The 15390-nt window shown below is 47.4% G+C and overlaps 6 protein-coding genes across 6 annotated transcripts; 3 read left to right on the top strand and 3 right to left on the bottom strand.

Moving 5' to 3' along the window:
• Positions 1 to 999: 999 nt before the first annotated feature.
• Positions 1000 to 3544, bottom strand: HD556DRAFT_1534909 (uncharacterized protein; the record flags this gene model as incomplete). Its single annotated transcript, XM_041309580.1, has 5 exons — positions 1000 to 2229; positions 2284 to 2841; positions 2904 to 3091; positions 3148 to 3201; positions 3286 to 3544. The coding sequence occupies 5 exons, from the start codon at positions 3542 to 3544 to the stop codon at positions 1000 to 1002; spliced, it is 2289 nt and encodes a 762-aa protein (XP_041162929.1).
• A 93-nt stretch (positions 3545 to 3637) lies between these two features.
• Positions 3638 to 5332, top strand: HD556DRAFT_1525706 (uncharacterized protein; the record flags this gene model as incomplete). Its single annotated transcript, XM_041309285.1, has 3 exons — positions 3638 to 3773; positions 3848 to 4630; positions 4687 to 5332. The coding sequence occupies 3 exons, from the start codon at positions 3638 to 3640 to the stop codon at positions 5031 to 5033; spliced, it is 1266 nt and encodes a 421-aa protein (XP_041162928.1). The 3' UTR covers positions 5034 to 5332.
• Positions 5256 to 6889, bottom strand: HD556DRAFT_1440450 (uncharacterized protein; the record flags this gene model as incomplete). Its single annotated transcript, XM_041306113.1, has 13 exons — positions 5256 to 5459; positions 5522 to 5579; positions 5638 to 5869; positions 5923 to 6014; positions 6116 to 6175; positions 6227 to 6261; positions 6351 to 6382; positions 6437 to 6450; positions 6509 to 6537; positions 6593 to 6631; positions 6685 to 6699; positions 6752 to 6771; positions 6823 to 6889. 13 exons carry the CDS (start codon positions 6887 to 6889, stop codon positions 5256 to 5258), a joined length of 897 nt encoding a protein of 298 aa, XP_041162927.1.
• Positions 6890 to 10867: 3978 nt separating this feature from the next.
• On the top strand, positions 10868 to 11975 carry HD556DRAFT_1267042 (uncharacterized protein; the record flags this gene model as incomplete). Its single annotated transcript, XM_041299124.1, has 3 exons — positions 10868 to 11239; positions 11394 to 11576; positions 11703 to 11975. Coding segments are annotated over 3 exons (828 nt in total), but the record flags the coding sequence as incomplete, so codon positions are not given.
• On the top strand, positions 11908 to 12756 carry HD556DRAFT_220852 (uncharacterized protein). Its single transcript, XM_041309932.1, has one exon. It carries the CDS (start codon positions 12021 to 12023, stop codon positions 12591 to 12593), a length of 573 nt encoding a protein of 190 aa, XP_041162925.1. The 5' UTR covers positions 11908 to 12020; the 3' UTR covers positions 12594 to 12756.
• HD556DRAFT_220893 (uncharacterized protein) lies at positions 12757 to 14707 on the bottom strand. The gene is made up of 12 exons (XM_041309933.1): positions 14485 to 14707; positions 14415 to 14434; positions 14348 to 14362; positions 14256 to 14294; positions 14172 to 14200; positions 14100 to 14113; positions 14009 to 14044; positions 13773 to 13832; positions 13580 to 13714; positions 13288 to 13522; positions 13179 to 13236; positions 12757 to 13123 (listed from the first exon to the last, which is right to left on the bottom strand). Exons 1-12 carry the CDS (start codon positions 14549 to 14551, stop codon positions 12920 to 12922), a joined length of 912 nt encoding a protein of 303 aa, XP_041162924.1. The 5' UTR covers positions 14552 to 14707; the 3' UTR covers positions 12757 to 12919.
• Positions 14708 to 15390: the final 683 nt, after the last annotated feature.

Raw genomic sequence — 15390 nt, 5'->3', positions numbered from 1 at the left:
GGAACGCTCAGGAGCCACCGAGAAGCATCCTTCCTCCCAATTCCACAGCACCAGAGCAGACTGGGCAATACTCAGCGAGAGCGGAGGGTACCGATGGGAACGCACTGGAAGTAGGAGGGAACGTGTCTGATAGAGAAGATGAAGAAGCAGAAGATGAGTTTGTGGATACAGCGGCTGGATGGATGGATACACACAGACCCTGGATTATCAGAATTCTCCTTTCTTGCAAGATGCAGGGATCACTGTATCTCCTGACCCTATCTTAGTCACTGGACGTGAAATCCATTACGGTAATGCTGCCACTAGTAGACCGGTGGTAAGTCCAGGATGTCAGCATGCATGGGGCGCAATGATCTGATTCTTGACCTACAGCAACCACGAAATGGTTCTTGGAACGTCATCGACCAGATTTTCCACGAGCCGAAGAGTCTATCGTCCTGGGGGATTCTCAATTACTCAAGGGTTAATACCAAACAATCAGTCGCTTCATCAACACTTTGCTCAACGCGTGCAAAAAACTTGGTGCCATCAGTGTTTCTATCTTATGCGTATCTCAAACTAATCTTGTCTATCTTAGGAATGAGTAAATGAGATGTCAAATTTCATTTCTAGCTACTGATCGTTGTCTGGCAGATATATCCCCACCTGCAGCAAGTCAATCATGTGCTGGCGCGTCGTCTGTGGTGAATGTAAGTGCTACGTCGATTCGTCCACCAACGCGTGCTTATTTTATGTTTGGTAGGATTTCTGAAGGAGAATACGCGCTCACGGGACAAGAGGAGATTGAGGATATCCCGAGGTCATAAACGCACGCCCATAGACACGTTTAGTCTGCACGACCACTTTACTCGGTCCTCGGCCACACATCAGAGGCTCGGAAGATGGTGAATGTTAATTATGAGAAACAAAACTACAGGAACTAAATGGACACAAGTGTAGACTGTGGGCAATGCGAACAAAACTAAAGAATGAAGTCTTAACAATCAGAGTTGTGTGCACCTACTTGTGCGGCCGTTTCGCCTTCTTCATGAAGGAAGTCCAGCTTCCTTTCTCTGTTCGACCATAATCAATGTAGCGTTGGCGAAGCGATGTGTTGGGCTTGAAGTCCCACACCTTGCAGTTGTCATAAAACGTTGATGCCTTGAATGGTACACCAAAGTGGCCGACAAATGCATCTGCCACACTGCGTCGTCCATCAACCGCCCTTTGACAAGCATTGAAACCACGAGAAATGTCAACCACATAAAAGTCAACGGGCCAGATTGCGACTTTTTCGACGACAATGGCATCATGGCTTGATGATCCGCATGAAAGAAGACTTCCCGAATCCTCCTTCTTCACGATCGGTGTTGAGTGCATTGATGAGATAGATGATGAGAGCGAATGAGAGTCGGAGGCATCAGAAAGATCAAATGAGTCGGCAAAAGGGTGTTGTTTGCGGCATGGTAAAACACGGCGGGGAGCCTGAGGAAGTGGAGAATGGTGCCGCTTGGTTGTGTGGACAGATTTTGTCGTGTCATCCCCATCACTATCTGTCAATGACAAGATAGATGAAAAGCGCCGCTTGATTGGTGGTTTGAATGAGCGCCGCTTGATTGGTTGAGCTGGCGAGTCATTAGGCACTTCATGCTCATTGTCTGATGCGACTGGCGACAGTGAGGGCATACCAGAGCGAGGTTTGCGAGTATGTGGCACAGGATTGGTAGGAGGTAGAGATGGTGTACGTGAGCTCCGTGCAAGAGATGCAGCACGCACATACTTCCGTTCGCTCGTCAGGTCTGTCATGAGGTTAGCGCTTACTGGGCGTGTCAGTCTGTGAAGGTGCCGGTCAAAGTCTACACACTCCCTGACACGTGCATCCCTCACAAAGAGGATGCCAGCATCGCGCTCATGCAGAGTGACCATGTGGTCCACATCAAACCGTGTCCATGTGTCGAGGGCACGGTTGTACCGCTGGATAGGAGCAATCCTTGCAGGAGCAGGAATATCGGGGACCTCAGAGGTCATGCATAATTTTTGGAGGACCGAGAGTGTGAAGTAGAAGTTGGGTAGTTTGAAGCCGTCTTGAAATTCGTAAATTATGGGCTCAACACCATTCTGAGTCCATGCGTACACCACAACAGTGTTCTTCTCCCGAGCCGCAGCCTGAAGACGTTCAAGTTCACATTGGCGCCTTTCTTCATTCATTTCCTCTTCACGAGCATTTTGCTGCGTAAAGATGGCAGGCATCTGCATTGCATAGCGTGGTGCTGCTCAGGCTTTGGGTTGTGATGGGCCAGCAACCATGCGTGAAGGAAGCTGCACAGGTTCACTAGCATCTGGAAGCTCAACAGCGTGACCCTTGCCCTTCTGGACTTGTGCAGGAGGCTCAGGAACTTCCGATAAAGAGGCCAAGGGTGGGGACAGACGGACGTCCAAGTCAGAGGGTGCAGCATCAAGAATCAATGCTGGCTGCGAAGGTGGGGGTGGAGGCATAGGTGGACATGCTTGAGGCTGATGAGGTGTTCGAAGCGCCAATGATAGATCCAACACAACAGCGGAGGTATGTCCTTTGACGGAACAACCACCCAACAGGCTGCAATGTGTTCGGCATGCAGCGTTCTCACAATGTGCATGGGGGCGCTTCTTGCAGACCAGGGCAGCACACATAAGGAGCAATGTGGCATTGCTCAAGGCAGCAGGCTGGACGACAGCGGTTGGGACTAGCTGAGCTGGCTGGACGATAGTGGTTGGGGCTAATTGAGCTGCAGCCAAAGTGGGGGAGCTGGAGGGACTGGTTGAGCCCCGTGCCCAGCGAAAGAAATTGCATGGCACTTGCTGCTCGCCAGCAAATTTCTTGCACTTGAGTGATTGGAGTCAGTTGAAATTCAGCAGCGAACGAGTCTGGGAAAGATAGCACTTACCACTGCCACCCAACGGCCCTCATTTCCATTCTCGTTTGACTTGCACCGTCGCCAAGGAACCTCCTCTTTGCAGTTGGTGCATGAGTGGATGAAATCAGGTTGGGGTTGAGCCAGTCGAGCATCGAGGACAGCCTGCCATGATGGTGCACCCCGCGAGGTGGATGGGGTATTCATGGTTGTCAAGAAACCTGGTGATCGGAGGATATCAGCCATATTCATCTGGCGGGCACAAAAATAAACTTACCAATGTTATCTAGTAGCTTGAGGATCGCATAAACATTGAGAAATGAATGACATGCTGTGGAATGTAGTAGTTAGTACTCAGGAAATACAGGTCGTATTAGAAACTTACAGGTAGCATAGAGATTGAGAGAACACATACCGGGCGGACGTGCAAAGGCGTGCTGGCGGCAGTGGTTGGTTGAAAGCAAGAGATAAAGCATAAAGATAACCAATGGCGCATCATGTCGTGAACCGGACGGATCCGCACTCGGGCGGACCCAGCCAGACGGACCCGGAAAATTCCATTTCCCGGATGTCCTCCAGACTCTGGCCCCAGACTTTGGCCCCAGACTGGCCAGATCTCTGACATTCACGATCGATGGGTCCTTCGGATTCATTAGTGACGTGATCACGTGCATGTCGGTCACCTTTCCCGGATGAGTCTTACTCTTCTTAACTTCTTTTACATCCTCATCGACGACACCCAGTATAATCACTGCCAACATTAAAACATGGCCGATGTTACAGACGACTGGATTGTCGCTGACAGCGAATTCGAAGATGCTTCACGACCTCTTCAAATTGCTGACCGAAGCGGCCTCTTGAGCGGAACCCCGTTTTCTACGGGCCCGGAAAAGATGCTACAGCGTTAGGAATTCTTCAAGCTTCATGTCCCCTACTGCATGCTAACTGAACACGGATTTTCAGCGTCAACAATTCAGACTGCTTCATTTATTACCAGTCAAGCACAGATCCCCAGCGAGGACGTGAACCTCTTGACACAAGTAATGTATCTCTGTTTACACCACCTCCAGGACACCAAGACTCTGAACCACCAAATCCTTCTCTGCTGTTCCCTCGTGGCGCAGGAACACCTGTACCGAAGTCTAAACCGCGCCCACGTCCTGTGCCGCGAAAGTCTAAGTCTCGAACTACGAGTACCATATATGACGACTTCATCAAAGACGATGAACTTTGTTCCTCTGGCTCACTCATCGACTCTGCATCTGCGATTCCAGCCAGTACCTTGACTGCAGATAGCATCCACCCTCCAACCACACCATCTGCGGTTTCAGATCTCATCGAGGAGGTCGATCCTGTGTTTAGCGTTGCTGACCGAGCCAAGACGTGGACTCGAAAGACTCAGGTCAAGAAGCCGACTTACGTGCCTGTCAACCATGATGTGATAGAGTTAACATCTGACTCCGATCTCGACGAACTATCACTCGAGCCTCCACGGAAGCGGCAGAAATCCCAAGACAAGCCTGTCAAGCCCAAGCCGAGACCCAGGCCTAAACCGAAGCCTAAAGCTAGGACATCGCCTTCACTGGAGGTTCATGAAGAAAGCATTGTCGATACTCAGCCGAGCAACATTGTGGTTCTTCCTGCACCACAAAAGCCAGCGCTTCCGTCTCAACTATCTTCTACAACATCACGCCTCCCGTCTTCTATTCCTGCTTTACCCGATTTGTCTTCTCCGCCCTCTTCTCCACCCGAGATAACTCGTAAACGGAAGAAGGTTTCCCCGCTTCAGTCAGAGGTTCATGGCGAAGAGATGTAGACGTCCCCGATACTTCGTCGTCATCTATTATAGCACCTCCTCTATTCTTTGCACCATTGTCGCCCGTCGTCCCAGAAATCGACGATTCGCACACACTTGAAGACGAAAACGGAAACGGGGACGTAGACATCATCGTTGCTGCAAACAAGGGCAAGAAAAAGGACACAAAGTTGTCTTCTCGTGCGAAGGGGAAGAAAAAAGGTCAGAAGCAGGATGACAGAATCGAACTCAACGATCTTGCGCACAAATTCCCCATGGATGAACCAGCTGCAGGTAATAATGCCCTCGAAGACGACGATTTCATTGAGGCCCCAACTTCGGCACCTCATTTTGAAGACGGTCTCTGAGTCCATCAGCCAGCTACACCGAGAAATTGTCAATGTCAAGACCTATAGCAAATGATTCGAATAAATACTGCGACGAAAATATTGCCTAAACTATGTCTCCTTGACATCTATTTTGTGACACTAAATAACTACTTGAGCACCGCATCGGAGGGAAACAAAAAAACATATTTCCCGTGCTCCCTGCAAGCACTAGACAAAGGTTCGCGTCAACTTCACCGAGCATTACACACCACTGCCAGTCGATATATGCACACGCTCGTGGAAAGCGATTGAGGTCATGCCGGTTGCTGCATCGGAGTGAGCCACGAGTTTAGCATTATATTCTCGAACGCCAAGGATCAGCCGTGGTCCCAGCACAAACGTCTGCACGACCTCCAAAACCTGAAACAAGCCAAAAAAAGTCTGATATTCTAGGAGAACTTGGTTCTGTAGAAATGATAAATCGTAGGCACATGTAGAGGTAAGTGAAAGATTAAATATTGACATACCGATGATACTGTTGGAGAGAATTCAAGGATGAGGGAAAAACACGAAACAGTGACAAAGCTATCATATGTCCGACCCTTCAGTTGAAAAAAGGACAATAATTACAATATGAACTTACCTCGCGAAGTAAACCACGTGAGTTTTCATCAACACCGTAAAACAGTCCCCAATAATCCCTCCTGCCGAATGTTGTCGCAGTTCACGGAAGTGTTTTACCGCAATACAGACTGCGAGACATAGTGTGAGGACCTCCCACACAATGGAGAGTACCCAAGCAGTAGAATCCATAACCACGGTATCTCCTGTGTAGCCAATCGTGCACTGATAGGTGCCGGAGAGAATGAGTTCCTCTGGTATTCATCAATGAGCCCTATGCACGTTCGTTTTCCATAATTAAGCGTACCTCCTGAAGTACGCATCGTGATCAGTACGACGTTCACTCCATCAAAAGTGTTGATCGCCAGGAAGGTGACAACGAGAAATATCAGGATCTTTCTGTCTCATTGATACATGGCATGCAACCGAGTGATGATGATGACTTGCGGCATGTTTCAGTCATTCCAATATCACTGAGGTCTCGCAAGTGTAAAGCTCACCCCACAGCATCGCAAATACCACAACACCCGTCCAATTCCATATAGTGTACATCATCCAGCCTGACAAATCCGATCAGTGACCAGTCTCAGGTAGCCTCCAAACAGACTTACATCTTTGGTAGTACAGCGTGGCGGCCATTAGTGGGCTGAGAAGTCATCAAAGAACCATACCCACTGCTACAGAACTCCACGGTTAATTTGAGGGGGATGGCAGGCATTTGTGAAGAAGACTCACTGTATCTGTCAGTGAGATGGTCGGAACACCGTCTGATGTTGTTGGTCAGAAGAAGCAAAGATAGTGAATGTACTAAGAAGACATACCAGCCATGGACAGACTGATTATAAGAGATAGACGATTAGCACAACACCGAATGTTTAGCCTTCCGAACATACGCAGCAGATAGGGCTCCAAGGTAGCGCACCTAGGATACTTTCGAGTCAGCACAAAATGGAAACTACGACAAACAAGCTACATACACTGAGATACATCACTGTCATGAGCGACCACCGTTGTCTCTGTAATTAAGTGTACTTTCATGTATGTTCCTCTGACATGAGACTCTACTCACCCAGATGAGTTCAACCTATAAAAGGATTCTTAGCGAGATGGCTACTCCGGTCATGGCATCGACATACCTCTTGTCCAAATGTTAGTGCTGAAAAATACTTGTGAGACATCATTAGTCCTTTAATGTTATCTTGCCCACCCCAATCATATGTTACTGCAACGAAGGCGGCAACTGCAAAACCGTAGCCAAGGTCAGATTGAGACATCATCTCCAGAATACGACTACTCTCCACTGACCTGAAAAATAGCTGGAAAAATGATATGCATTGATGGTCGGCCACCAAGTGGGATCATTTGAGACTATGGTCATTGATAGAGAATGGGAGTGAGGGTGAAAGGTGAACTTGATAGACGTATGGTGATCTGAGTTTATATACGCCCAGTGCTTAGATCACCAAAATGAAATTGAGGGATTATAAGCATTCCTGCCTTGATTGCCCAAAGATGCAGGGGCTAGCGCTCCACATCATGAAACATTTCGATGGGCGCAACGCTTGAAATACTAACAGTGAAAGATAGAAGGCAAATTGTGTCGGCATGCCAAGGCCATACCAGAAATAAACCCTCAAAAGTAGAAAGGATTCACACGAAGTAAACTCACATTCTCGAGTATAGTACTATCTCAATGTTGACGATTTCTGCACCTCGTTCTTGGGCCATCTGTTGATTCATGCGCACATTCTTGCTCTCTACATCGGTCATTGGGGTTTTATATTATAAGGTTGCCAACAATGATGAGTGCAAAATATTCAATCTGCATCGTGAAATTAGTGCGGTTCTGACGGGCATCAGTTGTCTAGCCAGAGACAGCCTAGTTCAGAAACGCTGATTGACAGATAGTACTAGTGTCATTACTAGATATAAACGGCAATCAAAAAGGACACGGAGAAAAGAAGACTTGGGCGCACTGATATGACCGTGACTGCATTAAACCTGATTTGTTGTTCTTCAAAACTGTACTGACTCACATTATGAGAACGTCCGGTAAATGGCAAGGAAATGGACAGTCTGGGGGTAAGTCTGTCACGGACTCCGGGGGTATGGAATTGTCGGGTCCGAGTCTGGGGACATCATATGACGCCAGCTGCTCCGGAATTTCCGGGCACTAGGAAAATGGTATGCGGCTGCTGCGGTATTTGCCGCGACGCTCCAAACTTGACCGCTATGCTGCTGTACCAGTAGACTCTCGCTTCGACTTGTGGCCCGTATGTGTACTGCTTGCATTCGCTCCGAAATCAGACCTAATCTGCCCATGAAACATGCACTTAGTATAGTATGTGTCGTGTTAGGGCCTAATGATTTAAAACGTACTCATACTTGTGAAGTGCTCGGCATCTCCTCGACTCATCCTCAAACCTACCTCCCGTTAACGTTATAACGAAGTAGTGACGTTTTCCTGTGATAGAAGCATTCACTAATGCGCCTTTGACTGCTGTCAGACTTTCTGGGACGTCTTGTGGCTGATGCGCGTGCAGAAATTGTAGCGGGATATCGGAAAGGCTGTCGGTATTTCAGACAGATAGATTCGAAGGGGTAGGTGTAGCTCTGTACATTGTGAAATTGGCTTGTGAGACACACCAAGCGGAACCTATCAAAGTGTCGTCTGTGCTCCTGTCAAAGATTAGTCCGCCTGCATCCAGCACCAAAATCAAAGAGCTCCAGGGTTGGTGGCCACATCCTCCAAAGCCAATGTGAAAGGGAAATCCCGCGTTCGATGCCCTCTGCTGCTCGTTATCGTCCGGAATAATCATTCAATAATGCTCAATATCTGTCTTTTGCATCAATGCAGTATATCGTGGATGACGAAGCTAGATGGCGACATACGGGCTAGGCAACATTCAACGCTTTACGGCAGATGTTAGACGTTACATGCACGAGATAAACATAAACGAAGGACAAACTTTCAATCTCCATGTTCCATGCGGGCGTCGCTTGTGAACTCTTTCACTATCTTCAAGCCATCTCTACTAATCTCTCCAACAGGTTGTTGCCACTATGCGAACATTCTCGATGAGAAGCAGTAAACTGTTGCTAGTTGCAGAAAGAATGTTAGTATCCTACCCCTTCAGTCATATGAGTCGCCCTGGCTGTGGCATTGGAGTACAATATGAGGGATACCTGACGATGAGACTCGAACGGGAAATTTCCATTGTCATCATGAGTCGAGCTTGATGAACATGAATATGCTTGCGGTGCATGAGAACTTGATTAATTTTCGCACCTATGAATTTGTGTTATTGAATTTCAGCAAACATATGACAAGGTCATATGTCGAGCAACACACCTTCAAGTCAGACAGATTGGCCCGCCAAGCCACTAATGATGAGACGATATGGTAGATTGAGGATGAGCCAAGTGAAAGATGCTGAAGAAGCGTTGTGAACTAGTTGTCTTGATAAGTTGTGAATGTGCTGAACGTGAACTCATCATATATGTGATCCGGAAAGGCATCGATGAGCTGACAGGAAAGGAATCGTTGAGGACATGGGCCAGCATCGAGGATGCATATGCATTGATGACGATCGAGGATAGATATGTTCCTGATGGAAGAGAACGTTGTGTTATAATGAAAATAGTAAGATATAATGCGCAGGCTTATTATTATTAAATTTGGACGTACAAAATGGATGAGAGAGCACTCGAGCAAGCCCAGCCAACTGGATCGTAATATTTGGCAAAATTCAAGCTACGGTTGTGTTTCCTATTGCGGAAATTCATGTTACGTTTATTTTCCAATTCACTCACACCCTCCATCGAAGGCTACACTCTTGAGACATTCAAGTGTTTGCCTTCAAGGCTTCCCTACACGATGGACCTGCTAGCCTCTTCATCCGATGACAATGATATAGTGAGTATTTCTCTCCCACAATGTTTAGTTTGATATCTCTTGGCAGCGGCTACAGCTTCCTGAACATTCGTCAATCATCCTTCACCGAACAAGCATGCAGTTGGTTGCATTCTCGCTTTCAAGTCGACATTCTTTTCTTATTCCTTTGTTCACGCAAGATCATCCTCCCCCCATAGCTCTATCAGCTCATTTGGGCGAGTCGTATACAATCATTCGGTTCTTCTTGGCGTGCCGTTTTCAGTGGTTTTGACATTGTTCGCATTACCATACGAAATACACTCGATTCTACATCTTGCCTTGGTGTGCTAACTGAGCAGTACGATGCAAGTCCAATCACCCTGAGACTCCCATGCCCACTTCGACATTGGCTACTTTAGATTCTTCCGCTAATCCTGGTCGATGATCTCCTTTCCCAGCGCTTAGTGCAATCATACCAGCGTCTATAATACTTCAGGGCTCAACAACATGGAAATACACGTGCAGTATGGCCTGAACCCTCAACCTCTTCTCTCTCAGCCGAACTCCATCCACACTCTGACTCATTCCACCCACCCTCCGCCTTCTCCTACTGCTCATTCTGAACCTATCTCAATTTCAGATGCTGCGTGTCATTCGTCGTTTGTTTTGTCCCACGATCACACGTAGTGGTCTAGAAGAACGATATATTAGACTTGAAGGCGAGTCCCTCTATATTACCCTTGCATCTGTTTCATCATCCTCGCACTCGACCTACAGTTATCAGCGGGAAGAATCTTCAAGTTCCTTCCAAGCGCATTCCCGCTAGCATCTACATATCGACTCCCGGAGACGCTGGAAATCAGCCATCAGTGTCTTATCGTGAATCTGTAGTGTGGGGGAATTCTGTCACTGTAAAGTCCACGGTGACTTTCTGATGCTATGCAAGAACTCATCCTTGGTTTATAGATCATCACACTCCTCGCCTGCGTTGTCGATCAGAGCATCTTATGAGCTTGGTATAATGCTAGGCGGTGGTGAGGTCGTTCGAAGACTTCAAATGTCATGGGATGAGCTACTCAATCGTGGACATGGGTCATTCGGTGATTGATTCGCTTCTTATTCACGCACATACACCAACGTCCTGTAAATTTAGCCTTCCCACCTGCGCGTGTTGTTCACCCTCCCATCGAGCTGAAGGCCGCTATCGTACATGCTTGCGACGATCAGGACGATGCACTGTTTGATGTGAGTGACGCTGGTATCTGTCCTTTAGCTTTTGCTGACAGAACGCAAACTGCAGTCTCTCGTAGACTGCAAGATTGCTCGAGACACAGATGCGGGCCATGCACAATTTACCGCATACGTGACGAGCAAGACAGTCTCTCACCTGAACAATGCTGTAGAGCATTTTCAGTTGGTTCTGGACCAGTGTCCGGTCAGCCATCCAGATCATGCAACGGCTCTCACCAACCTCGCGTGGGTCCACCTCTTAGGCTACATCCGAAATGATCTCGAAGACATCGATGCCACCACTTCCCTCTTCCGCGACGCCCTTGCATTGCGTCCGCAGCACCATCCCGATCATCCCTCATCTCCATATAATCTTACCGAAGCACTGACTTGGCACCACATCAAGAAAAGTACTGCTACCGACATCCGCGAAGCCGCCCAACTCTATCATGAACTACTGCCTCTCTGTCCAGAGGACACCTACCTTCCTAACATCGCGGCAGGCAATGGCGTCAATTATGTGATCGACGAATGCAATAATCTTCCAACAGACGCATCCGATGAAGGCATCCACCTTCGAAGAGTCGTCCTCGAGCTCTGTCCTCTGGGCCATCAACTCCGTCCCAGAGCCCTCGACGAGCTTGATCATCGATGCTGCCGTGCTGATTGATCAGCACGGTAGCATCGATGATCTTGACACGAGCATACAACTCGGTCGTGAGGCCGTGTCTCTGTGCCTCGAGGTACATGCTGACCGCGATACCTACCTGAACAACTTGGCCTCTTCACTCACGTCACGCTTCCGTCATCAAGGCAAACCTAATGACCTCAATGAGGCTATCTCTTTGCATGAAGAGGTGCTGCACTGTTGGGCACCAATATCGTGTTTACTCATAAACACCCTAGGGCTTGCCTCCATCGCCCGTTTCAACAAACGTGGTGACATTGATGACATCACCTGAGCTATCAGCCTCTATCGCGAGGCACTGACGTTGCACCCACCTAGGCATCCATGTCGTGACACCACGCTCAACAACCTTGCCATCGCGCTCGACACTAGATATCGCAAATCGCATGTTAGTGAGGACCTTAACGAGGCCATTGGTTTGTATCGCGAATCCATTCGGTTAAGAAGGCTTGACCTTCCACAGCGCAATGTAACTCTTCACAATTTGAGCTCGGTGCTCTGTTTTCGTTTCACGCAAACTCAGAAGAATGAAGATGTCGAGGAGGCCATTACTCTTTGCCAACAATAATTGTCAGCTTTGTCTTCACTGCACCCGGACAGGTATTTCAGCTACATGAGGCTGCAGAAAGCCTATTTGTCTTGTTACCGGATTCTACATGACCCTGCTGATTTGTCACTCGCTGTAGAGAACTTCAGACTAGCATCAGGACATGCCACACAAGGCTTTCCGGAACGTATCAAGGCAGCTTTGCGCTGGGTTGCTGCAGCAGAGGAGCACAACCATGCATCTGGACTGGAGACCTACACAACATTTTTCAACCTTTTTGACGGTCACTTCGCAACGCGATCATCGACAATTTCACGACACGAAGCTGCCGCTGCCTTTCATTATGTCAGATCACTGCCCGTAGCTGCAGCCTCATGTGCTATACGTCATGTCAATCTACGACAGGCAGTTGAGCTCGTGCAGCAGGGCCGTGGCCATCGTTCAACTTCGACGTTCAACTCCCATTCTCGACTCACGCCAGCTGGCTTACAGGCGTGCACTACTGTCCATGTCTGTGCGCTCCTGAAGCCTGAAAAAGCTATATATGCTACAAGACAGCCGCACCATATTACGAAAGTCAATATCTCACAATGCTTCCGATACGACGACCGGTGGGTCACGAGTTGTCCTCGGAGATGAGAAGCAGGAGCAAATAGAAATTTGCATCTAACGTTCCGGCGATATCGCCTATTAACATCTCTCGCTCCTCGACTTTCCATTCTGTACACTGCTTTCCTTCGTTGGTACAGTAGAGATATCCAGGACATTGGTAGAAATATTGTCAATGTCAAGACCTATTCGAATAAATACTACGACGAAACTATTGTCTAAACCTATGTTTCCTTGACATCTATTTTGTGACACTAAATAACTACTGGAGCACCGGCTTGGAATATAAACAAAAAACAAATTTCCTGTGCTCCCTGCAAGCACTAGACAACGGTTCTCGTCAACTTCACCGAGCATTACACACTACTGCCAGTCGATATATGCACGCGCTCTTGGAAAGCGATTGAGGTCATGCCGGTTGCTGCGTCAGAGTCAGCCACGAGTTTGGCATTATATTCTCGAATGCCAAGGATCAGCCGTGGTCCTAGCACGAACATCTGCATGACTGAGAAAATCTGAGCCAAGCCAAAAAAAGCCTGATCTTCTAGGACAAATTGGTTCTATAGAAATGATAGATCATGGTCACATGTAGAGGTAAGTGAAAGATCGACATACCGTTGATATTATTGGAGAGAATTCAACGATGAGCTCGAAGCAAGAGACAGCAACAAAGCTATCATACCCTTCAGTGGAAAAAAGGACAATGATCATAATATGAACTTACCTTGCAAAGTAAAGCACATGAGTTTTCATCAACACCGTAAAACAGTCCCCGATAATCCCTCCTGCCGAATGTAATCGCAGTTCACGGAAGTGTTTTACTGCAATCCAGACTGCGAGACATAGTGCAAGGACCTCCCACACAACGTAGATTACCCAAGCAGCAGGATTCAGAATTGGTAGGGTATCTCCTGTATAGCTGATCATGCACTGGTAGGTGCCGGAGAGAATGAATTCCTCTGGTATCGATCAATGAGCCCTATGCACGTTCGGGTTTCATCCATAATTAAGCGTACCTCCTGAAGTCTGGATCGTTGATATTACGACTGTCACTCCTTCAAAAGTGTTGATCGCCAGGAAGGTGACAACAAGAAATATCAGGATTTTTCTGGATCGTTGATACATGGCATTCAACCGAGTGATGATGATGACTTGCAGTATGCTTCAGTCATCCCAATATCACTGAGATCTCGCAAGTGCAAAGCTCACCCCACAGCATCGCAAATACCACAACATTCGTCCAATTCCATATAATGTACATCATCCGGCCTGACAAATCGATTCAGTGACCAGTCTCAGGTAACACACACTCCAAACAGACTCACATCTTTGATAGTATAGCGTGGCAGCCATTAGTGAACTGAGAAGTCAGCAAAGAACCACACCCACTGCTACAGAACACCACGGTTAATTTGAGGGAAATGGCAAGCATTTATACAGAAGACTCACTGTATCTGTCAGCAAGATGGTCGGAACAGTGCCTGAAGGCCGTTGGTCAGAAGAAGAGAAGACAGTGAATGTACTAATGAGACATACCAACCATGTACAGACTGATTATAAGAGATAGATGATTAGCACAACACCAAATATTTAGCCTTCCGAACATACGCAGCAACTAGGATTCCAAGGTAGCGCACCTAGGATACTTTCAAGTCAGCACACAATGGCAACTACGACAAGCAAGCTACATACACTGAGATACGTCACTGTCATTAGGGACCAGCGTTGCCTCTGTAAATAAGCGTATTTTCATGAGTGTTCCTCTGCCATGAGACTCTACTCACCCAGATCAATTCGACCTATAAAGGGACTCTTAGCGAGATGGCTGCTCCGGTCATGGCATCGACATACCTCTTGTCCGAATGTGAGTGCTTAAAATACTTGTAAGATATCAGCATTCCTTTAATATTATCATGCTCACCCCAATCATACATCACCCCAACAAAGGCAGCAACTGCGATACCGGAGCCAAGGTTAGATTGAGACATCTGAGTCAGCGCTCAGCTTCAACATCCGACTGCTCTCCACGAACCTCCAAAATAGCTGGCAAAACAATATGCATTGATGGCCGGCCACCAAGTGGGATCATTTGAGACCATGGTCATATTGTGAGAGAATGTGTGAGGTGAGAGGTGAACTTGGTAAACGTATAGCGGTGACATTCACGCTATATGTACGTATGTACGTACACCACCATCCGTGCTCACTATAGTTTGATAACCGAAATATCAATAAGATCAACAAAAGATCAGGGTAGATATTTGTGCACTCCACATGCAGTTGCGGTTCTTGTATTCGTTATATAGAAAAGTGATGAACTTTGTGCCCTGGAAGGCTCCGTCTGTGGCTAGGTTGGGCTGTGCCTAGAGTGTTACATAACTCTTCGCAAGCAGACGAGTACGAGATTCGGAGGTACAATAACTTGTTAACGTGGGACAACGTGAAGAAAGGAACGGTACAAGCTTGAGCTCAGTAGGTGTGGACGTGGACGTGACGATCGATAGTAGATAGATCATAGATGCCATCTTTGGCAGAAGCAGTGTTGCCACCAAATGTGAACACATTTGTAACACGAATATCACTGGTTTCTGGCCATCATGCTGTGGCGATGAATCAGTACTTGATTGATCTCAGATGGTGCACCGGTGCCGGTGATGCATCGATGATCGATGCTAGGCAATGAACATTTTCGCTATGTTTCGACCCCTTTAGAAATGTGGGACTTTTCGAGACGAAAAAAGATAGAGATCGAGAGTTAAATTTACTGCTTAGATAGGATTTTCGATAGCTTTAGATGAATTTTAGATGCAAATATGTGCTGAAAGTG

The sequence above is a fragment of the Suillus plorans genome, assembly GCF_016647745.1.
Source record: "Suillus plorans strain S12 chromosome Unknown HD556scaffold_14, whole genome shotgun sequence".
NCBI classification, from domain to species: domain Eukaryota; kingdom Fungi; phylum Basidiomycota; class Agaricomycetes; order Boletales; family Suillaceae; genus Suillus; species Suillus plorans.
Note: the sequence above shows the minus strand (reverse complement) of the source record. Positions and strands in the feature narration are given on the sequence as shown.

Coding starts and splice junctions, on each gene's coding strand:
- HD556DRAFT_220852 (XM_041309932.1), top strand. CDS start 12,021: ATGAGGCTGCAGAAAGCCTATTTGTCTTGTTACCGGATTCTACATGAC.
- HD556DRAFT_220893 (XM_041309933.1), bottom strand. CDS start 14,551: ATGTCTCAATCTAACCTTGGCTCCGGTATCGCAGTTGCTGCCTTTGTT. Junction 14,435..14,484: donor TGGGGTGATGTATGATTGGG/GTGAGCATGATA, acceptor AAGTATTTTAAG/CACTCACATTCGGACAAGAG. Junction 13,833..14,008: donor CTTGCTGACAGATACAGTGA/GTCTTCTGTATA, acceptor TCGATTTGTCAG/GCCGGATGATGTACATTATA.